This window comes from Nyctibius grandis, chromosome 1, assembly GCF_013368605.1.
Source record: "Nyctibius grandis isolate bNycGra1 chromosome 1, bNycGra1.pri, whole genome shotgun sequence".
Taxonomy (NCBI): Eukaryota; Metazoa; Chordata; class Aves; order Nyctibiiformes; family Nyctibiidae; genus Nyctibius; species Nyctibius grandis.
The window spans coordinates 86,322,968-86,347,719 of NC_090658.1; the positions used below are offsets into that span (position 1 = coordinate 86,322,968).

General features: G+C 36.3%; 1 protein-coding gene across 1 annotated transcript; it reads right to left on the bottom strand.

The window, feature by feature from the left end:
- Positions 1-96: 96 nt before the first annotated feature.
- UFL1 (UFM1 specific ligase 1) lies at positions 97-24,191 on the bottom strand. The gene is made up of 19 exons (XM_068398270.1): positions 24,039-24,191; positions 23,083-23,228; positions 21,973-22,001; positions 21,112-21,209; positions 20,144-20,258; positions 18,786-18,916; positions 18,108-18,166; positions 14,618-14,764; positions 13,285-13,460; positions 12,384-12,563; positions 11,882-12,002; positions 8,978-9,100; positions 6,940-7,060; positions 5,793-5,956; positions 4,568-4,698; positions 4,345-4,425; positions 3,497-3,582; positions 2,870-3,050; positions 97-2,166 (listed from the first exon to the last, which is right to left on the bottom strand). Exons 1-19 carry the CDS (start codon positions 24,113-24,115, stop codon positions 1,954-1,956), a joined length of 2,379 nt encoding a protein of 792 aa, XP_068254371.1. The 5' UTR covers positions 24,116-24,191; the 3' UTR covers positions 97-1,953.
- Positions 24,192-24,752: the final 561 nt, after the last annotated feature.

Here is a 24,752-nt window from a genome sequence, read left to right on the forward strand (position 1 = left end):
TCAGAATGGCATGTTAAATCAAATGGTGCATATTACCAATTGCTGTTTGAAAGCTGCAAGTTGCAAGATGATCAACCATTGGTTAAGTCAACAGAATGCATTTTAAATATTTCATCATTTAATGTTAATAAAATAATTTCATATTTGCATACAGAATGTCATATGGCATATTATTTACAAAATAGTTCAATGTCATACAAAATTGTTTACATTCAGTATAGGAACTTAATAATTATTCTGGCTAAATAACAAGAAATCACACCTATTCCCTCTATGCAAACTCTATTTCTTAAACAAAGTTAAACAGCCTGAACATTTTTCATCTCTTACTCCTCACTGTCCTTTACTGTCAGCTACGATAACCTCCCACCAAGGAAAGAGAAACAACTACCTTTGCTTCTGCATTACAACTGACAAACTGTTTTGCCTTAACAGTTGGTAAAAGATCTGCGTTGATGTGAACATTGTTAAACATTACTGCCTTTTATATATGCATAAAATTCAAGTCAACCTTGGTTAACTTGTTACTGAGCTTCCATACTTTGCCTCTTCAACTTCCATTTGTTACAATTTCAGGTTTGGGTATATTTATAATTAACCTTACAGAATATGTGAACTGTTTGAAAACAGAAATATTTGAACAGAGTAGGGCTTGCACAGAATTTGCTTTCTTTCAGCATCAAAGAATTTTGGCAAGAAAGGGTGAATGACATTTTTAGTGAAAAGAACTCTCTCGTCTTCCTACTCAAACTTGATTTTATGCAAAAACCTGAAATTACACATATGAAATCAATAGGCATTACTGAAGTAATACAGCTAAATTTTTTCCGGTTTGAAAATTATCTTCTCTTTAAAATAAGTTAGAAGTATATTTGACATACAAGAATTATGTCATTAATACTGGTAGAACTCTGTTTTACACATTTTTCTACTTCCTGAAGACGTAAAGTACCGCTCATGTAAAAATAAGGCTGGTAAAACACTTAAGGGAAACACTTTAGCCAATATTTAGGACTATAAAGTTCACGTAGAAAGGTCACAAACTAAATTCTTTTCAAGGAACTCAGGATAAACAGAATACCACAAGTTCTCTCAAGGAGCTGACAGAATGTAAGCAAGTGCTTCTAACTGCTATGGGAACTGGAGTAAGAACTCAAGAACTCCCCTGAATGAACATATAGCATGTAAAACATGGCAGGCGTAACAGAATTTATCCACTCCCAAAATACCAAAGCAAAATGGTATCACCTCCTCTGTCCCAATTACAAGTTTTAAATTAACTGCTATTACAGACATGAAGAGAATACATTAATAGCATGGGTGTGCCGATTTTCATAAGCTTTCAGTACATTTAGAAACTCACATTAGTATTGGATCACTTAAGTTTAGCAATATACACTTGTACTCAATGTTTTACTGTTGCAGTCCAGTGAACAGAAGCTGAAAACATCCACTAATGATATGAAAAAGTAAAGATGGCCTTTCATTTGTATACTATTAGGTATCATTATATGTTTCATAACTACTCTTTGAAATTAAGATATACAGGCTTATATACACTTATATGCAATCCTTAGATCACTATAAATCCAAATCAGAGAAGTAAAACTATAAGCCTGTGTGTATATGGAACAGAATACAGTTATCTGAAGAATAACCATTTCTTGAGGTGTTACATGAAGATGCCAATTAAAAACCACGACTTTCATACCCAAAGTGTCCACAGCTGTGCTCTGTTGCATCTACATTTAATGTGTGTTACACATACACTGTAGTAGTAGATAACAACACTCCATTTGCTACCATCACCCAACAACTGTGTTCCCTGGCTGTGATTTGCAATTGTTAGAAGTCAAATTTTAAAGTTTGTCAAGCATTTTCTGCTATCCTTCCCTTCAGGATAAAAAAAATAAAAATCTGACTGTATAATGGATGTGGATGCACTGAATAATTTTATTCCTCTGCTACAGAAGATTTCCTAGGTCTGAGAACAAGATCCTTGATAGAGGTAGTGACTTCCTGGAGCTCTTTTCGAATGGTGTCTGCTACTTCCTCTTCTTCCAGGTTATCTGCTGTGTCACTGTCTCCCTGTTCAGTTTTCTTAGTCTGGCTGATCAACTGTTTCACTACTAATCCCTGGTATTTGACTAACAGAGAATGCTGATCCTGAGGGGAAAAAACAGAACAAAACAAAGGAATGTCAATGTTACAGAGAAGGTACACAGACCTTTAATTAAAGATTAAATTTTTAAAAAAGCATTCTCCCATTCATTCCTAAAGAGGGTTAGTGATGCAAAATACCTTTATGGAAATATATTTCTGTAACTTAAATTCTGAGACACAAAGAGGCAGAAAAACGAAAGTGCATCCATGCTGCAAGAACAGGACAATTAACCAGTGAAGCAGGATAGCAACGAAGTTAGCAAACATCACCAGTTTTGGCAGTTTAGAATATAGATTTTCAACATTTTTACTTTTGAAGAGGTATATCTTTCCTTAAAACTGAATTAGAAAAGTTTTAAAAGCAACCATGCTCTAGCTGGGTGGAAAGAGAGTGTAAATATTTTCAGTTATAAGAATTATAACATCCCCCAATACACATCTGTCTCTATGGATAAAGGCAAATGCTACAGTACTAATAACAGATTGATTTTTAATTTTATTAAAAAATATTGAAGACAGATCCCTGAAATGATAGGTCTGAAATCCAGTACAGATCAGAGAAATTGTATATTCTGTACATAAAGTAATGATTAGACATGAAACACAAAGGTGACAGTCTTATGCAGCAGAAATAGCATAAGACACAACTTTTATGTTCTGCCATACAAAAAAGGTCCTTTCCCCTTAAAAAGCTAGAAAGGAATACCTCTGGGATCTTGCCACTTAGGAAATTAATGATCTGTGGTACTGATCTTCCTGGTGCATGAAGCATACAGTGGGTTGAAAACTGAAATAACAGTACTGATGTCAGGTGCAGAACAAGAGCTGGATCTTCTGTGACTTTTAGCTGTTCAATCAGAGCTTGTCTATGCTGAAACAGGATTTGCCTAAGGAACAGAAACATATTATATAAAAATGTTTCTTGTTCTGTTTTATAGCAGTTGATAACAGACTCTAAAACATACCTAACTTCAATTAATTTTAATTTTCTCCTCTGACTGACCCATTCTTTATGTGAAATTCCACATTAAAAAAAAAAGTGCTAGCGCTGGTGTAGCTCAGATTTTGAAAAGCCCCAAGAGAATTTACAAACTGATACACTGTAGTAAGCAGTGAGTCAAGCAAATTAGCTAAATATGAACCCTTCCCTGCTCCTTCTCCCATGGAATTAGGACTGCTTGGCTTTGTGTTTTTCAGTTTAACAGTCTGGAAAGAAAGACTGCCTCTCACTTACGCATTCTGTGTGACTGCTACCAAATTAACCATCTGACATTTATGCAGCAACAGAGCTACATTTCAGATACTGTGCATAGAATAAATAAAATTAAGGTACCTTTCCTTCTTTTTGTCTCCTTTTTTCACCATAATACCACAAATATCCACTGCAGAATCAAGGCATGAAAGAAAATCTTCTACACTCTATTAAAAATTATATAAATATTTAATCTGTGTTAGCAGATTATAAAAAAGGTTAACTACTGTTCACAATTAATTACACAAACAGATGACTGTGAACACATTTGGAATAAACTATGGAAGAAAAGAGAAAGTAAAAAGTATTTAGTAGAAATTAACTTTATTAATCTTCCAATAGTTCATTTACTTAAATACTAAAAAAAACTATAATCCATTAATCCTAAAAATGGAATAAAAAAAGGGATACATGTTCTACAATTATCTACAGATATATTTTTTCTTAAGAAACATATCAGTATGGCCTTTTGCATAAAATAATTAATAAATTACTTTCCTTTGTATTTCCACTGACATAATCCGAAGGGTTTTTTTTTAAATACCAAGGATTTTACTAGTTAAGAAATACACAGGAGAACAATCAGGAACTTCATGAACAAAATACAAGAAACATCAATCACTTTAAACTGCAGATTCTCTTTCAGCTTTCCTTTTCTCACCTGTACCTAAAGACACACTGGATTCCAGCTGGAAGCAAAGAGCTAGGTGACTATCAGTATCAAAATGTAAGATCGTCTTTTCATCTCTTAAAATCCACAGATACGAAAATGTACTTACTCTCACTGACTTACACAAATTCAAAAGATGACTTTGCCTTCATCCTTCACAGCAGCAGCAGTTATGTACTACACTATGTATGTCAGCTGTTTACTAGCATTCTATCAGCAGAATGGAACATCTGAACTCAAAGATTCTGGATCACTTTACCTTGCCATTCAGAGAAGTATGCAGTTTAGTTAAAGGACCTTTGGTGTCTTCTGGCAATTTACCTAAAATCTTGGCCCGGACCTGTATGAGACAAGAATGGAAATAATCCGTAATATTAATTACCATTTTAGCTGTACGCATATTTAAACAGAAGATAATTAAATATTAAATAAACATCACTGGTCTACTTGAGACTGTTAAAAAGGAACTGTTATCTGTGTACCTCACTTGTGATTGAAGAGTAATTTTCTGTTGTCATCATTGAATCAGATGCTAAGAAGTTGAAAATAAGATTTGTAATGTCTGTACAGACAGTCTTCAACAGGTGTTTGGCAAGGTTAGTCTGAATCTCATCTGTTAAAAGAAATAAGTGATTAAAAGTAATTTTAACAGCACTTGCTAAAACATGAACTCTATCAACCACGAGTAGTATGGAAAGTTATCCGGATACATGACGCTAACATCCCTCATTTGCAGTTGCTTATGGAACATTCTTCAGCGATAAATGTGAGCTTTCAGGTCTGTAAGCGCATTTTAACGCACTGTTAGTATTTCAAAGGTGTATCTATATAAGCAGTAAACCAGTCCCAGTACAATCCTCCTGAACCACTAATGAACAACCTCTGCTATCCATCAACAAGTAAAAAGTGTGTAAAGGAAAAGCCTACAGGATAAGCAGTTAAACAGAAGAGCAGGCACATGACTTAAGACTGAAACAGTAGGATTTTAGAAAAAAGAGGTTACAGAACACATATACAAGAACAGAGGCTAATGAGAAATAAATCCATTTATTCCTAAACATAGGAATATTGGGGGTTTTTGCTAGTGTTTCCTTTTGCTATAAGTTTTCCACAGGGAAAGTTCTAGAAGAAAGCTGAATACAGCAGAGAATCTCGGAAATGCCTACAATATTTTCCTAATGCTACTTTTCTGTCACAAAACATAGGTAGCTAAAGAAGACACCTTACAAAGTAACCCACTGCAAAATGAATCTACACCTTTGTGAAAAACTCCCTTGAGCAGCTACTTTCAGTATCAAACCCAAAAGAGTTTTTAACAGGGGCTTCTTAGAATCAGGTAGTATTCAATTCTTTCAGTAGTGGCACATGTGACAGAATGAAGTAAGCTTACTAGTTTTTTTCTTTTTTTTTCCCCCTGACAATATAAACTGGGAAGGGATGCAAATACTTTGGAAGGAAGGACAAGAACCCACAATTATCTTGACAGAAGACATAACAGACTATGGGTATGAAATAAAGGAAACATATTTCAGTAAGTGTGCAAAGCAATGCACTCCAGCATAAGGTCAGTGTTAGGCAGTGTAAACACATCTCTAAATTTTTCCTTTTAAAATTGTTGCTCTTCTTTGACCTTGAAGGTAGATTCTGGAATAAATTCAACATCCTTGAAGGAGCATATTCATTTTTTAAAGTATATATTTATTGTACCTTGGAAATGCTTTGTTCCCTTTTCAAATAACCGAATGTTGTTGTACAAGTTTGAGAATTCCTCCTGCAAGTCCTTCATAGTCTGTCTTCTGCTAGCTCCAGAGGAAGATGCTGAAGACGTAAAAACTGAACGCACAACTTCCTGATAAGTTTTTGTTAAAGGTCTTAGAACAGGGAAGAAGAAAGGAGAAAAAGGGAACATTAAGCAAAATGTTAAACTGTAGAAGGTTTTTCCAAATACATGAGCAATAGAGAAAGCTACCTATTGCACAGTAAATGAATGGGACGTGAATGCCACAGAATGGTGAGATAAATAAAAAGCAAATAATTGAAATCAGGAAAAAAGCACTAGGAAATTAAAACGTACTTTTGTAATTGCAGAAGTACTATTGGTTACAGTATGCACAGTATGTAAATGCTTGCCAAGGTTTTAACTCATAACAACTCCTTAATGGTAACAAGATGAAAGACAGAAAATATTTCCAGAAGCAACACTATTCACAAACATTTTCAGGGGTCTGTGGACAAATTTCAGATCAATGAGAGCTGTTAGAAGGGAAGACAAATTGCATTAAAATAGCACAGGCCCTTCTAAAGATGCAGTTATCATTGCACTCCAAGTTCATTCAAGCTTGGGCTGTTACAGTCCTGTCGTGTCCTTTTTGCCCTGAATGCACACATTCACATCCTCTCTCTTGTATGGAACATCTTTTAAAAGAAGTTAATAATCTGTGCTGAGACCAGATTGCTGACCTAGCTTACTATGCAGTTTGCACAGGTACCAGTGGAGCCACAAAAGACAGGGAACACGAACATATACCAAGGGCTGTACAGAAGACAGGACTGGTGAAGCCCCAACATGGATCAGTGTCAGGGAGTGCAAATACACCCATAAACCTGAAAATATGCTTGCTGACAAAGGATGCAGAACCACCTACTGCTAAGCAGAAGCATTTTTTCTCATTCCTGTGTCAGCATGGCCTTCCAATACATAAGCAAGTATGTAACATGGAGCTGCATAGAAAAAGAATATTGTGGTTCACTTCCATCAGCAAAACATTTTTTTCTAAGCAAGAAAACAGATTGAAGAGAAGATTCATCTGAAGTGAATCAGACTTTCTAACTCCAGTTGAATTACTGAAATTACCTTATCAGATGTTCAGCAAGTTCTGTAATAAGCTCTTCAGGGCAATCCTGCATGTGGGTCTTTAAAACATCCTGAGTTTCCTCTTGTGACATGAAAGGAAACTCCGGCTGCTTATTCCTACCTATAAGCATGAGCAACATGCATTGAGAAAACATTATATTTAGTTTTTCAGCAGTTACTCTGTGGCATGAGACATTGAAATGCCTCAAAGCCCAAACATCCACAGAAGAAATGCACTGCCAACAATGCAAAAAAAAGGGATGACTACATATGACAATTAAGTTTTACACATGAAAAACTGACAAAATTTCCTTTTGATCACTTAGAAGTTATTGTCTGTAACAGACAACTTAAGTAGTACATGACGACATGCATTTTTTGTAAGAGATTTCAAACTACCTGGCCCATGCATTAGTTTAGAAATGATGACATCACCAAGATCAAATAGTTTTTTTAAAATGCCAAAACTGAACAGAACATTCCTGTTTGAAGGATTTTGCAAGGTTGTTGTGTTTTTTTTAACCTCATTTAGTAAGGTACACAATCATGTAACAGAGAGTATCCTAAACTTGAGATTACAGTATGAAATTTGAGACAGGATAAAGCAAGAATATTAAACCAGACAAGAAGCTCCAGTAATAAAAATCAACTTACATGCTGCTTGCAAATGCATACAAATTACTGGATCTGTATTTTGGTTTTAGACAAAATATGAAGTTTGTTTGCATGCTGCAGAATTTCATTTTTACATCTAAGAATGAAATCAGGATGATGACAGGGAACCAGAAAAGGACAGGCATTCTGCGCTCCAGATGCAGCACAAAACACGTTTATTCTGCACATAAGGTAACTGAATGAATGGAAATTACTGATGCTCCTAGTTGTGCCACAGTAGCAACGACTAACATACAAGGCTATATAAACAGCTGGAAAGGCAGCTTAAATCAGGTTTTGGAAAGGTCTTATTTATATTTGAATGGTTACACCCAAATTTATCTTGGGATTTTGGTTCAATCCTTATTATAATGCAGCAATACAAGCAGCAGCAATCATAAAACATGAAAGGCTACATCAAAAAAAAGGTGATTTAACACTGTTTTACTCAGTAACTGAGCAGTCTTGAAAAATAACTTTATTTATATGAGAATTATAATAATCTATTAGAGTAGTATCATACAAAATTAAGATGCTGTACTTCACAACTTCAAGTATCATGTTTAGAAGTATTTTTCAGTCAGTATTTGAAGTCTACATACTATATATAAAATGGAAGTACACATTTCTGGTACTCCATCGAATAAAAAAAAAAACCCAAACAATTATGATGATTGTTTCATTTGCAACCACTGTTTGCTAAAAGTCTAACAATGTAGGCATTTACTTCTGAGGAATCCATCCATGCTCCTTCTCCTAACAGTAAAGGTAGAGAAATGGGCACCAATAGGGAGTGATTCAAACAGACTAGGTCTTCAAAGTACTTACCTTCCTCCATTACAAAATCAATAGTTATAAAGGTAGCTAGCTCACATGTAGAAGTCTCAGTTAAGAAAGATGAATCTTATTTAAAATACTAAAACTTTATTTTGACTGTATACTTTACCCTTAGGAGGAAAAACATTAACTACTGTTTCACTGCCATGATTTGTTTACTTGAGCTAATTAAGCTTTGGACCTGGATGAGGATGTCTCCATTTATCATATCCTATTCAGCAGGTGTTAAGAAACAAAGTATAATACTCATCCCAAAATCTAAGGCATTTGCTACATAAAATAAAATTTAAAAAAATAAAATGCTCTTATTTAATTTATTTAAATTTCTTTTTTTTAAGACTAAGTTATACTTTTCAATGAATATGGTATGTCCACTTCATTTAAATAGCAACATCATATCCATTGATAAAATTTAACCAAATGGTACTCTCATCTTTGATATTTTACCTGACCTTATCAATACGGTGTGGAAAAACAGAGATGTGGAAAAGCAAGTGATAAAAACTTGTCAGTATGAACAGATAGTTCCCAAAATAGAATGACAAACCTGCGCTAGTTGCTTGCAACTCTTCATCGCTGTCAGCATCCTTTCTTCCTTTTTTCTTGGTTTTCTTAATCTTGATCTCTCTAGCATTACCACCTCCTCCTCCTCTCGCGCTTCCACTGCCCTCTGGTGGAGAATTATGTGCTTAGTACACAGTAAAGTTCTAGCACTTGAAAAGTTTACAATATGGTAATTTATCTGCATTACTTGTTATTGCTGCATTAAAAAAACAAAACCTGATTCTAAACGTAACCTACAATACATCTTCCAGAATCTCAAGGCCATAAGTTTCATTCTTAAGGAAAAAAGCAGCTGAGTCAAGGCTTTGTTTAAGCTAGTGTCATTAACAAACACAAATACTAATCATATCAAATGTACATATCATTAAAAAAAAGAGCAATATCTTTTTGCAGCTGAAAACAGATGAGATACCCGTGTCCATAATGTACTGGGAGAATTTCTGTTGGCTGAAAATAGCATCTTAGCAAGCATTTAGCATTTTTATTCAGTGATGCTGAATAACCTAGCTACTCAAAAATATTCCAGATAATGTAACTTTGTTAACTTTCAGAGAAAGAATCCTACCTACTAAGCATTCTTGGAAGCATGCATTCAATTAACTAGAACACTAATTCTTTTTTTGACAATTCCTAGATGACTATAAAGCAATGAGATGTTCCAGTTCTGACAAACTAACAAATTATTTAGTTCACGGGTCCTGTAATCCATGTGTTCACACTGCAGACAGGATCTCAATTTGCAATACAGTCCCTTTCCACAAGCTAAGCTGCTCTGCTGTTTGTTCCCTTTATCACAGCTTGTTCCCTTCTTTTTTTCACTTGAAATAAATTTAAACTCCAGAATAATTAGTTCTATACAAGCACCAGGTCTTGACAAAGTAGATATTTTTCCATGGAAAAATAAGGACCAAGATTTCAAGTAACTACATTATGTAACAGTAGTATTATTTAAGAAAAGGAAATGCAAAGACAAGATGCTACTACTCACAAAGCTAACCGCACCTGTTATGTGCTATAGATGGATTTTTAAACATTACTTTGCAGGAACAGCAAACTAGTTCACTTGCAGCTAGCAGTGGATGGTGTACTTGTGAGACCTTCTGAGTTTGTGACCTCTCCAAAAAAAAAAAAAAAAGTGTTTTTCACAAGTTTATTTGAAATGTGACTGCATTCAGCTGAGCAGATACAAGCTGTTTGTGAACTGTGCAATATACTAGTTACACTGGAAACAAGCTCCCTTTGTTCTGTATTCCACTTTATAGCCATATAGAAAAAAGCTGCAATCTGCAGTCAAGATCTTATCCAGAGATATGAAGCAGGAGAGACTACTGCCAGAAAAGCCATCCTTTATGACAATAGGATACATGGACTGTAACATACACAAAGGATTACAAGAGTACATGCCTCTACAGATAGTTGTTTGTAACAGACTGTTGCAAATGGTATTATAAATAGATAATAGAGAATTTACCTTGAAAATTCTCATTAATCCAATACATGGCAAATGCATATTTATAATGAACTGCATTAACACTATGCCACGTTAGGTTGCACTTAAACAGTAGATACTGATACAATCATGTGCAGACCTTAAGACAGGAAACATGACATTGGCCACATTCTGCCATTATGCAGTAACAACATTTAATCCTTAAACTGTGATGTCGATTGTTTTAAGGTAATGCACCTAACAGTCCAATAAAAAAAACACTTTAGGGTAGTGCTTGCTGATGGTGCAGCCGACGTTAGCTGTGGATGTGAACGTGGCTAGACACGTAGTACATGCTCAGTAGAGCCTCACTCCACAGAGGGTTGGAAACTGAAGTCATTCTATTTATGACAGTTTAATTAAAGTTCAAGCTTCTCTGCTTCAGCTCTGGCCTAGAAAACTCTGCTGTCTCTTGTGACAAGAATAAGTTTAGATTCCGTGCCAACTCAGTCATGGCCTTTTTAAGAGTAGAACATAATGTTTTATTTTTCAGATGAGTATATTCAATTGAGCTAGATGCATCAGTGCTCTAATCCTGTTACTTTCGGTAGCACATAAAATTCTTCATGTGAGTTCAACATAGATTGTTCAGCTGTGCTGAGGCAACACAAGAGCCACATAAAGTTTTTGGGACTGAATATACAGTCTTTAGTCTGAATAATGTTTTAAAAAACAGAAAGATTTGAAAGGGTTAAACCCACACATTTTTATTCTTCCTCCGATTAAGACCTATTCCAAACAGCCACCATACAAATGGAGTAAGGCTTGGAATTAATCTAACCCAGAACATACTTTAAAGTAAACTGTGTGAATCTCCAAAAAACTGTTATGCGTGCAAACAACAGAAAATTGTCTGGATTGGGATTCTCAGAAAAGATGTGCAATATTCTCCCAAAACCTCCATCTTAATACCACATTTCTCAATTTAGAGTGCTTTTGGAAGTAACTTCTCCAGACTATTAAGAAATATTTTCATTTTCCTGCATCCCTGAAAAGTAGAGAGTAAGAATGTATTTATACTGTGCAATAAAAAACTGCTACAGAGATCCCCGAGCTAATAATGGTTTGGTCAGTCCTCATTGCACAACACAATCTTATGGGACCATACTGTATACACTAATAAATGAAAAGGGATTCCTTACTTCTAAAGCCAGCTGACTTGCGTTTGACTAACTCAAGATACCTTTATGGTACTTCCTCTGCACTTCTAAACGTGAAATTAGTTCTTATGGACATAGCTCAGATACACCTACACCTACAGTATAATGATGAGAAGTGGCTGGATTATTTCTCAAATATCTTCAGCAATGGACTGGAGGCAACTAATGGACTACAAAATACAGTAACTTTATATTTGAATATTTCCATGGCTAAACAAGCCTAATATTGATGCCTTACCTGTTGCTTTCTTTCTTCTTTCATCCTTTTTGTCTTTTTTATTAGCATATGAATTCTCTAAACCATAAGCCTGTTTTAAATCTTCTTCAGTGATTAAATTAACAGGGTTACTTTTCATTTCCTAAGAGGAAGAACATGCACTTCTTAGCAAAAAGATACACAAAGCAACAAAAGATACATATGGAAACATTTAAGCCATTTGGCAATTTTCTTAGTATATTAATCTAACACCATGTTTTCCAAGTGCAACGCATGAAGAGACATTTATTCTTCTCTTCAAAATTCAGCATCTGATCATACAGTTAGTGTCATGGTGTTCCCTGATGGAAACTGAAATATATTAAATTACACTGATTACATGTACAAACCTTTTCTTCATTTTTGCTCTCAAGCTGTATTTCACATGCAATGTAAAGAGACAGTAAGAGCAAATAGAAAGTCACATAAACTATACTCCAACACTCAATGCACATTGCATCTTGACTAATAAGAAAAACTGTACCTTTTCAGCTTTCTGTTGCATCATATCAGAAAAGAGATCAGCACAGCTGCTTAGAAATTTCTCACTAACCACAATGGTGTCACTGAAGACTAGACCTGAAGAATTTTTGTTTAAAGATCTCATCACTTGCTGAAGCAAAATCCCAGCGTCTTCTGCTGACAATGAACTGGGCAGAAGAGTCTAGGGTAAAGAAAATAAAAATAATTTACATACAATATTCTGTTCTAGAATGGACAGACATACTTGTATGTGGATAAAAAATCCACAGACACCCCATTTGACACCCATTAACTATTTAGAATATACTGCACTTTTAAAATTAAACTAGTAATTTAGAAGTTAACACTGTTTTAAATCTTCTAACATCCCAAATCAACATTGCTCCAGAATATGTTACCTCTGGGAAAACACACGGCAACATCTTCAAAATGCAGCTCAACAGATACAGAGTAACACCAAACACAAAACAACAGCAGGCCTCCTTACAAGTGACAAAGTAGTGCTCTGAGGCCTAAAATTAGGTTTTAGCCAGGATGAAATGGCTAATATCCGTCTGCTTACTGAAAATGTCGTAAGAGTTCAGTTTATACTTTTTTCCAAAAAAAAACCCCCACAGAAATATATTGCTCTCCAGCAGAATACATTAGCACTAATTTTGAAATGAATGTTAGTCTTAGGTACCTATCCACCGAATACCGATAGGTCCTTCCCCTGTTTCTGTTCAGACCAACTTAAAGGCAAATAATGCCTTTTTATTTGTTATTTTACTTAAACTAAATATTCTTCCTTGGCAACATAGAATTTTAATTATACATATGTGTAGTTTCAATAAAGTATCATTTGACACAAAAAGAAGACTAAATAAACAAATCCAACAACAACAACTGAAAGGATTGCTTACTGCTACGTCTATCCAGTTTCCAGAGCTGATGGCTTCCTCTACAGAGGCTTCGACTTGATCCACAATTTCTTGACCAACACAAGCTGCTCTCAGAAATAACAGTTGTGTGGACTTATATCTTTTTTTAATGTAGCCTGCTGGGTCGGGGATACCAAGTCTGTACAGCGCATCAAATTCTATAAAATAATTACATGTCTGTTATATTTAAGTACCTTCATATGCATACAGGATCTTATGTGGTAATTTTTTTTGAAAGCAGGAACCGAAGAATTACATATAGTTTTTATACAAGTAAATGTCACCTCAAGCTGATGCTGACTTAGTTCAGTACAAGCTACATCTGAACATAGTTACCAGAAATATGGAGATTAAATCATGGACATGACTTTGGTCTGAGTTTTGGAAAAAAAATGCTTTTTTCAGATTCTTATACCATTAAGTTTATCTTTGCAATTATAACTTTCTAAAGTATTATAATATAACATGAACAATATTTACAATATGTACAATGTCAAAATCTTTTGTTTTCAAAAGTTACTCCAATATACTCACAGAATTGTGCAATGCCTCACAAGCAAAGCATTTCAACTATTTGGCAGTTTACACTTAGACGTGCTCAAAATATTCAAAGACTTTGATAGATACTCTATCAGTCAAGCAATATTACAGAAACACTTACTACTACTACAGTAAATTATGCCGATCCTTTTCAAACTGCAAGACTAACTTATTTAGGGACTGGCCCTTTGGGACCATAAGGGTACATTCCTCTGTTTATTCAGGTCCACATTTTCCCATAGCTCCTGTTTTACAACACCATCATCCAGCACCACCCATCTTTAAGTTAGATAGACTTGTCTGGATTCAAATCAGGAGACTAGTGCTACCCACTTCAGTTATACAAATATTATTTTGGAAAAGGCTCATCCTGTGCACTGCACACTTGGCTATCTGGACTATTAGCAGCCAAAGTGTGATTGTAATCTGGACTCCTGGTCTGAAAATCCAACCATGATCATCTGAAAAGTCTACAATAAGCAGTCTAAGAAATATTTTCAGAACAGTAATAAAAGTAGCATTTCTAATTCTGTTTGTGAGAAATAAAGTTACTGTTTAGCAGTATGGTTCTCTCTGCTGAAATATGGTTCTTTGTGATAAAGCAACACATTATTATAAGCAAGACGCTCTTTTAACAAAGGAGTATCAACTACTGTATTGATTTCCATTTATTCTTGTGAGGCTTCACTCTAGACATCAGCTGTATTAGGGTAAGACCAATTACCTAAACTAGTTTTAGAAAGATATTTTATCTACCAGAATAACGATTAATTACCTAAGTAGCCATTCTGCTTGAAAAAAGAATCCACCCAGTTGCTCTGTGTTCTGGCATAGATGTCTGGAACAAACACAGCCTTATCCTGTCTCCCACCAACCACAGTGCCTTTTAGACGACCAGTGTTAACAAGTTCTTCTAGCACAGCTACAAGAAGAAAATAAATGAAGCAATATTTTCCACTTCAATATATCCATTAATCAAAACATTGCAATTATTTTCCCTGTTTAGTTTCTTCTTTTTTCCCACCTATTAGTTGTTTTTCTTTTTACTATTAATTGAAAGAAACTGAAGACCAAATGACAAGCACTCGTTCTAGTGAAACATTTCTGAGTTCTATCAAATTTTTTATCACTTACAAGAATGTCTTGATAAAAGCCCTGGAAATCATACAATGTTTCAAAAGAGTGAACCACAATGGCAGGATCAAAACACTTTTTATTGAACATATATCTGGATAGTTTGAGCTTTTAATCTAAAAAATATAGCCATAAAGGAATCTTTCTCTGGCCAGACAATAAAATTATGAGCATTTTATTAACAACGTTCTCTTTGAATTCACTGCTTGCGTGATAACCAAGACGGAAAAAAGAAGGATCTGAACACACTAAAATAACATGAAAAACTGCTACCTAAACTGCTAAGTGTGAGCACCTCCTACTGATGACCATCTTCATGGTTTACAATGTTCACACTTGCCAGTAATAACCTCCTGATAATGCACAAATATTGCTGACAAAAAGCGTATTGGTAACTGGTAGTATCAAAGTACTAAGCCTTTCTTGACACTAAATAAGGTATTTTCAATCTACTAAAGGTGCACGGGAATATCTGATTTGCCTTATATGTTCTACTTTTGCCTTTTCACTAGATACATTAAAAAAAATCAGTGACAACAACTGCCAAGCTCTGCTGACTTCCAGAGCTTTGTTAGATGGTCTTTTTTACCTTCAGTCTGTGTTGATTTCTACTTCATTAAAAGACAGATTTTACCCTGCAACAGAAAACTAGACGGTATCATATAGAAGTTTAGCCCACCTACACGGGAAAACCTGGTTCCAGAAGAAATACTACATTTTAAATCATGACTTTTTTTTGTCATATATGCCTATAGTGTAGATAAATCTCTATAAGCTAGCAGCTATTAAACACGACTGCCACTGACATAACTGAACAGTAGTTACACTGAAAAAATGTAGAAGTGAAACTAATTTAAAGAAGATTTTACGTAATCTAAGACAAGAGCTAGAAATTATGTTCTGCCATGGTTCAGTTACCTCATATGAAATGGAGCTTATAAGACAGATTCTAAAAATGAAATTAGATTTTTATACTTCCTAATAGTTTAGTTACCATAGAAAACAGAGTCAATATGCCTATTCTACTTAAAGGATTGTCAGCCAATAGAGTTTGCAATCTCAACTTGCTTTTATTCAAAGTTTTTGGGAAAAGAGTAAAACTTCTATAGGTATTTCAAATCATTTTGTGGGAGCACTAGCAATAAACCAGAGTCTCTATAGAGAAAGGGGCAGAAATAAAGATGCCAATTAATTTTTGTATTATTTCAAGTGCCAGTTCTAAAACTCCAGGGCAGAGAAGGTGCTTTCAGAGGAGGTTTCACAGCCCCCACTACAATTATGCCGACATAGTCTTTTGTTTTAAAAGAAAACAACAGGACCTTTGCAGAACTACTGTAATCTCACATGTATTTTTAAAGGTGATTTGAGTAGTCTGTAGTGTCCTACTGGGTCTCTGTCAAAGTCTGGCAAAGACAACAAGCATCCCTCCATGCCTGTCCTACGTCAGCAACACAATATTCAGAAATGAAGAAGCTTGGTGCTTTCATTATGCTTTGTAATTAGTGTTTTAGTTTCAAAAGTTTCTTATTTCTAAAAGTATTTATTTTCTATCATAAATTCATGTCAGCTTAACAAGAATAGCAGCAGAGCTACGTGACAGAACCAAAGACTATTGTTCATCTTGTCTAACACTAAGTGTTGATTAAATAATTAGCTGTTTGTAAATTACACAAACAGTGCACTGAACTTACTTTTTCTTTTTTTCTGGAAGAGACACAAAACTGGCAAAGACTACTTCAAAACACATTGCTAATTATGACAGACATAAAAAGCAAAGAGTATAAGTAACATAATTAAAAAGATATTTTTCAAGTTTCCAGCATTTGTGGATTTGAAATGGTATCTCCGAAAACGGATAGAATAAAGTCAAACACGCTCTGGCAGTGAGGAAAAAGCTCTTTGAAACTTAAGAAACTGCAGAAGAAATTAAATACACTAAGAAAAACTAAAGAAAAAGATGAACAAACTCACTGAAAAAAAAAAAAACAAAACAAGAAAAAGAAAGTACTAGAAATACACTTAGCCATCATGATGATTACTGGTGACAGGAAAACACCAGAACTTCAATTCACATTAACCCTGTACATGAGCAATACATGATCAGGTACTTGCAGGACCTGTTTGAAAAAGACTGTATCCGCATACTGAAAGTTGTTGGGTACTGCAACATTACTATAATGCAGTCTAGCAGACTTTCCTCTTAATCTATGAATACCTAGATGGTACATTCCAAAAAAAAGAAGAAACCTTAAATTGGTTATGTGAAAGCAGAGTGCTTATATGATTTTATTTAAATGCTAAGATTTTCATTTTCAATGAATAAGCTTGTCGCAAAGAACAAGAAGGTAAGCAGAGAGATACTATAGTGGAGCTAAAGGCAAAAAAGACACAGTCAAACAAAAGAGAAATATTAACTTTCATGAGAAGAGACATAAAACTATTAAAGGATTCTGAAGACCAGCAGCACTTGGTCAGCCAGCATACAAGACTAATGATGCTTGAAGCAGCATTTTGGACAGACGGGAGCGGGTTCCTGGTAGTAAAAGAAAAGCTGCAACATTAGAAGTGAGAAACAATTAAGTACCGTCTAAAAGTTTCAGCAATTGGATAGGAAATCTTTATGAATTTCTATTTTAAAAAGGAACTGCGGAAAATAAAAGCAAACAGTTTAAGGGTATGCTTTATCTCTCAGCACATAAAGACACTTAACCAAGCGCGTAACAGAAGCTCGGCCTCCACTATCACAGAAAGAAGTCAATAAATAAAATCCAGAGCAGTCAATGCCATTTGGCCACATAAAATCTGTCCCCTTTTGTGTGCCTCACTGATAAAACTGCCAGGAGCTAAGGGCAAATAACGAAACATGACAAAATGAGTACTGTACTTCTTGCATCATTCTGCCCCCAGGGGATTTCATCAACATATGCTTTCATTGCTTTAGATACAGAGAACATCTCTTCAGTTATGGATAGCACAGAAGGTTTAACACTTTTTACACCAGAGAGAAACCTGTTGTTCTTTACTCAGAATGAAGGCTATATACTAAAATGCTTCTTTGAAAGCATACTTCTAGTAATGAAGAATCTATGAATTAACCAACAAAAATACAAACCAGTCTGAACGAAACTCACAGTAAAGTAAATGTTCTTGAAATCCATACCGAGTGATCAAGTTACTTACAGGTGTAGGACTTGGAAAAAAAGAAAAGCAAAACAATATAAGTTAATGACCTGAAATTGATGTGGAGAATCTAGAAATAATACCTTAGCCCCAGGATGCTACACTGATGTTTAACACAGCTTACAAGGTTTTAATTTTGAATTACTACGAAGTCATATAACAGAGTTATGACATTTATTGTAAGAAAACTTTTGCTGTCCCAAGTTTTTATCTTCATACAAATTGACACAGAAGATTATCCATTTAATGAGAAAAAATCATCTATAATCACATGTAGTGGGTAGATACAAACATGTAATTGACTGGGAAGCAGTGAAATGACAAAGAGGATAGATAATCTCCAGACAAATAAAAGAACTGCTAATCAACATTTTCTTCAGCCAAACAACTTAAGTGTGTTGTATATGATATATTGCTATACTTCCCTTGTTCTCCTTTCAAAAGAAGGTCCCCATTTCAAAAAAGGGAGTCTAATATAACTAAGTATTTCACCCCAGGAACTGAACTACGCTTGAAGAAATCTATCCACAGGTCTTTCTTTAGTTTCTTTTTCAATTGCAAGTGAATTTGGTCCATAAAGACCTATGGTAAAAATACTTTAGTATGTGATTGCATGTGTTGCAATTTACCGCGTAATCGCAGTGAAGAGACCACGAATACGTGCTCGATGCCGGGACACAAAGGCTTCTGTAAAAATCACCCCACGGTTTTCCTGGTCCAGTTGTCCATGAACGATTCTACCCAAACGCCTGGATAAGGCCTGTAAATAGAAGCTGGGATCACTGTTGAAATTGTATATTAACAACGTTAAACAAAAATCAATCAAAAAATCTGTATTAAAAGATCAGCAAATTAGTTTTGCTAAGACAGACAAAATATTCAGAAATGAGGACTACAAGTGGAAATTATTATTTTAGGTGTATTGAGAACGTGTCTTACTACATGTAAGTTGATGCCATTATGGCCCACACTCCAAGGAATTCAGCTTTCCTAACAATGCCCTCTTCTATCAGATATTTATGTATCTAATGATGAAACAAAACTTTGCAAAAGAAATACCTATGGTTTGGAACCGCACAATGAAAACTAAGATTTAACCTTTGCATTAATTTTGTATGAAACAGTGGCAGAAGAATTCACTATCCATTTTTTCAAACAGTCAGACAAAAATTAGCAATAATAAACACAAAAGAAAGAGGTGCTAACAGTTTATAAATGTGCATCCCTGCAAAGTGAACTAAATCCAGGAAATATTGCCCAGGAAACAAAGAGAAACCATGTAATAATTTTTGTATGTTAGAAATGTTTTTGTGGAAGCTGATGCATGCAACAGATATTAGAGGAAATCTGTTCATAAATTGAGAGTCAACAAGGTTGTCTGTGGTACCCAATATGACTGCTCATAAAACATGCCACAGGATTACCCTTTGAAAAAAATATCTTCTAAACAAAATCCAACCTTGACTGAAAGTCAACGATGGTAAGAGAATTCTCCCTAATCCTTTTAAACACTACAGTAGTCACTAACAAAGGTAAATAGTTTTTTGTTTCTACTCTGAATGTCTGGCTTCAGCTTCTAGAAATGGATGTTTAATTTACCTTTTCTGAAAAAACCAAAAGGTCTCTACCATTGTATTTCTGCTTCCTGGGTAGCTAATGAGACTGGTAAAACTACCCCTACATGTTCTCTCTAATATTTCAAACACATTTTCAGATCTTCCAGTAATCTAACCGGTTCCTAACATTCGTAATCCTAATCTATTCCTAACAGCCATAAAGATTCTGAAGAAATTTTGCCCAAAAGTAAAAGGCAAACATCAACCTCAATCTGTGAATAGCTGTTACACTGCAACCTTTATGTATCTAATACTTTTCTGCTTAGAATGACGAGCAGCTCATCACAATTAAAGCCACGGATATTGCAAAGATGACAAAAGAAGGTGAACACAATCAATTCTACGTTTGCTAGGTTGGTGGCTTGCATCACCTGTATCAGGAAGTCTCCTGGAAGGTCGTATGCCTTGCAGAGTTCCGATATTGTCACCTGGCCAGTTTCCTGTAGTTTATCATTTATTTCTTCTGCTAATTGATCCAGGTAACTCCTTGTTTAAAAACAAGAAAAAAAATCCCAACACATTAAGTGTGAAATTCAAGATCAACCTGTTATCCACATGCTGAATTATTAATTGACCTGGTACTACACCTCTTTCTGTCACATCTTGACAAAAATAAACTGAAAGTTATTTTAAATGAATAAAGGAGAACTATGCCAGAGAAAATGTGGGGGTTTTTTAAAAGCCTGCTAACCAGGTAGCTAGTATTAAAATTGGTCATTTATCTGCTTGTATGAAACTGACAAAAAGCAAGACCAGGAAAACATTATATGTCAATGAGACTTAAAAAAGGGCTTTAGTGAGCCAGATAGGTCTTAATTATTTCAAGAGAGCCAGGAACTTCACATTCTTTGCCAAGAACAAATCCTGCAGTGCAATCAATAAGAGAGACAACCCCATAAGAGTATTACTTCAGTGGTTGTCAGCGTGCTGAATGCCATGGAATAACTTGCTCGTACATCTTAGGCTTGTGAGGTAAAGCAAGAGGTGGGAAAAAATGAGTGGGTTTGTCAATAGCTGAGGCAGACAGCAAAGCCACAGAGCAAATGAGATCTGACTGCTGTACACAAAGACACTGGGTAAAAAATGAAGCCTCTTAAGTGCAGGATACTGGGCAGAGACATCCAGTAAGGCCTTTGCTCCATGGATTCACTGGATGCTCTGCTGAGACAGGCCTCACTCGCCATTTGGAAAAGAAGCACTGATCACCAAGCAGCCCTAGTAGCAGCCAAGAAAAATGTATTTCACCTCAGAAGCAACAAAGGCTGGCCATCACTTTTAGTCTGCGTTTTAAAAAATAAAAGAAGTGTGAATTATCCATGATGCTCCTGAAAGTACTCACTCATTTATAAGCTGTCCCAGTACAAGCTGAATAGTTTTTTCTGATTTAACGATGTCGTTAGCTCTGTTTTCAATGTGCAGAAGGTCCACATTTATTACCTAAAAAAAACCCAACCAACAAAACCTCTTATCAGAACTTTAAATTGAAATTAATTCGCAAACATTGAGATATTATAGTTACACATTCCTATGCCTTGAGGAAATCTGCTTTTATTTTTTTCTACTATTGCATATATATGTAGTTAATTTGTTATTTGGAATAAAGCAGCAAATCTTTTGGGGGAAAAAACTCTCTTTGCAACTGTGACAAGGTTAAAAGAAACCTATATAATAAAAAATTCCAGGAAACTATTAACAGAAAATACTAAATTGTCTTTCAGAAAGGTTTTCTTATTCCAACTAATTTTACTCAAGCCAGAAGGGAAAATTAGTCCCAGAGGAAGACTACTGGAGGATAAAGATTAGTGGAGACAAGAGATTAATGAAGGAAAAGGGAAGATCCAAAGAAGCATGCAAAGTTAATTATGCATGCTCCTGCAGCTTTAAATTTAAATGGGAAACATATTTTCTGTTTGCCCCCCCTTAGTTTATAATGGAAAAATTCAGAAAGAAAATCTCTATATTTTAGTGGTGATTTCAGAGGTTGTAGATTATCATTAAGCAGAGAAGAGCTTTCAATAAAGCAGTAAATGGATGGATTAAGTAATCTGCAATACTCTGACATGAGCTACCAGCTTTTCATAAAGCCTGTTCTCTTTTAAAAAAACAACTTAGCTGGAGTATAGCTAATGAACTCCATATTGACAATATAAACGGTGAAAAAAAGAAAGAAGTATATAGTTCTTTATTACTAAAAAGTTACCTGTTGTAAGTCAACAATGTTTACTCGACCTTCAAAAAAAAGTACAATATACTTTTAGTATATAAAACATGTTTGAACAGATTTAGAATACAGCATAGTCCATTATGTACAAAATATTTCTTCATTACCTTTTTGTAGACCAATTAAACCACTTTCAGCTTTATATATCATCAGATCACAGAAATCACAGCTGGTCACTACAAGATATCCCATATTGTTCTACCCTATGGCCTTGCCGACAATCCAATACAATAACTCCACAAGTACAAATGACGGTTCAAACTCCCTCCCCATTAGTTTTTGCCTTGATGCTGATCTAGATTTGACCACTAGTCCATAAGTATCAAAACAGAGATCGCCAAAACTTTCTATCTTTGCACGATGTTACTAACAAAACCCAGCAACTTTAAATTCAATTCAAGCTATCATACTGATATGATACACAATGGCATAACACAAACTGAGGCATACTTGTGGTAATCGTAAGAAAATGACTAACCTGTACGAACAAAACAAGGAAGTTAATTTTCCAAACATACGAGGCCGTGAAATTCACCCTTAAATATAACTAAAAGTACAAGATACTGTCTTCTCATTGAAACAATTGACAAAAACCAGTTTGAAGCGTATTTGCTTCCTTAGATATCTAAGTCAGCTCTTACAAAGCAGATGGCTCTTCATACTGGTAAAATAAAAAAGACCTGTCAATGACAATTTAAGAATATTATTATTATTACTAATGATGTGAAAGGAGAATGATTTTGAAATTCTGAGTCAATACCAAACATCTGGGCCAGATACTTGATATTTGGCATACTAAAATGCCAAATTTTCTTCAAAAGGGTTCTTCGACCACTTCTACCTTAGAGATTCTGCGTGGGTGTAAATGAAACAAGTAACATATGTTGATATGCTTACCTAAAAGCTTAATACAGAACTGAAGTGAAAATAAAATAATAGTAGGTGAATTCATGTGTAGATGAAGCAATAGGAAGCAAGATCACTTTTTTTTTGCAAGATTAAGGGTACTGAAGAAAACTTTCAAATTCTTTCTGTAGTCTCTAAAATTAACTTCCAAATCCAGAGGAAGAAGGCGAATGCCACACTTACCACCACAAACGTGAAGCTCATCCCGGATCTCCCTACTAATCTGTGCTGGAGTGACATACTCTTTTCCATCAAGTGTGTGCACTACTTCCAACTGCTTTTCTGCAATCAGTTTAGTGACAATTTCTATACAGTTCCGTTCTGACAATCTATCAACAGCATAAAGAATAATGAGTTACTCTAAGTAAGTACTTGGTAAAATTATCTTTAAATTGATGTTTCAAAACCCCTAAATACAGGAAATAAAATGAAGATTACTTGCTCTTCTGTGAGTAAATTTTATGACAAAAAAATAATTTCAGGATCCTAGTTATTGCCCCTCAAATCATCCACATGGCTTCCCTTATGTGGGTCATCTCTGTAAAACTAAAAAAAAAAAAAAAAAAAAAGACTTTTACTCTTCTCCTGAACAGCTGTCAGCCCCTTTTGCTGCAAGACTACACCTGCCCCTCAATGGTTGTGCTTACAGTTTGTCTTTGATCCTTCCATGCTGCTTAATTTTAGTTTGGTGGGTTTTGTTAGGGGTTGGGTTTTTTTTTTAAATAAATAAAAACAAGTTCTGGGCAACAACCTTAACCGCTCAACACCACATAAGGAAGAAAGAGAACACTGGAGCCGTGGCGATGTGTAGCAGCTTGAACTGAACGGCGATTACACCCCCTGCACTTCCGTGGCCCTGCACACACTCTCTGGGGGCCCCAGACGCCCCTTCGGGGCTCACAAGCACTGACACACAGGTCAGCACTGCGGTGCTGCAGAAGGGCAGTGCCCGGTTGAACCCTCCGGGCTCCCGCCGTGTGTCAGGGCCGGGGGCCGCAGCACAGCCCGCCCTGGGGCCCTGCAGGCGGAGTCGGGGAGCGCAGGGCCGCCGGCGCGGAGAGCGGGCGCCGGCCGACGGTACGCAGCGACAGACGGCGGGGTCTGAAGGCCGCGGCGCGTACCGGCGCCGCCCTGCTCACCTGTGGGCCACCTCGGCAAACTGCGCCCGCTGGAAATCGGCCGCCAGGCGCCGAATCTCCTCCCAGGCGGCCGCCATCGCCGCCTCGCCGCTACACGTCAGCCCCGCCGGACGGGCGACGGGCAGCGAGCGGTGCCAAACCTTCTCGCTGCGCCCGTCGTCCGCAGCGCCATCTGTCGGGCGGGAGCCTCCACTGCACTGCTGGGCCTCGCCGCAGCCACGGTCATTGTAAAAAAAAAAAAAAACCAAGAAAGAGAAAAAAGCCGTTTCCCCAGGCGGGCCTGACTCCAGCGGCTGGAGCCCGGCGGACGTATCCGCGAGAGCAGGGAAACCGTGTTGTCAGCAGCGCGGCCCGGCGCGGCGCCGTCGCGGCTGGCAGGGCTGCGGGCTCAGGCCCGGGCAGGGTGCGTCACCCGCTGCCGCGGCGCTGCCAGCCTGAGGGCAGCTCCTCTGACAGGGCGAGGGCTGAAACTCGGTCGGAAATGTAAGCCGAGCTTTCAGTGTATTTGTGGAAATGCGAGCAACGTTAGAAGCTGACATTACTAAATATCGAAATAAAACTTGGTCTGAGTAGACATGGGGTATGAGGTACATGGTGTCGCCATTTCACGGCACTCTGATTATGCAGAGCTGCCGGATCAGAGGTGTATGTTAAAATACAGTTTTAAAGGCCTTTTCGGCTGTTAGATGGGCTTGGCTTGTCTGTGGTAGCTAA

What these genes read in the sequence shown, in the direction of transcription:
- UFL1 (XM_068398270.1), bottom strand. Translation starts at nt 24,115, where the DNA reads ATGGCGGCCGCCTGGGAGGAGATTCGGCGCCTGGCGGCCGATTTCCAG. An exon ending in GTTGCAAGCAACTAGCGCAG is followed by an intron (nt 7,061 to 8,977) that starts GTTTGTCATTCT and finishes TCATGCTTATAG; the next exon opens with GTAGGAATAAGCAGCCGGAG. An exon ending in TAAGTGGCAAGATCCCAGAG is followed by an intron (nt 2,167 to 2,869) that starts GTATTCCTTTCT and finishes TTTTCCCCTCAG; the next exon opens with GATCAGCATTCTCTGTTAGT.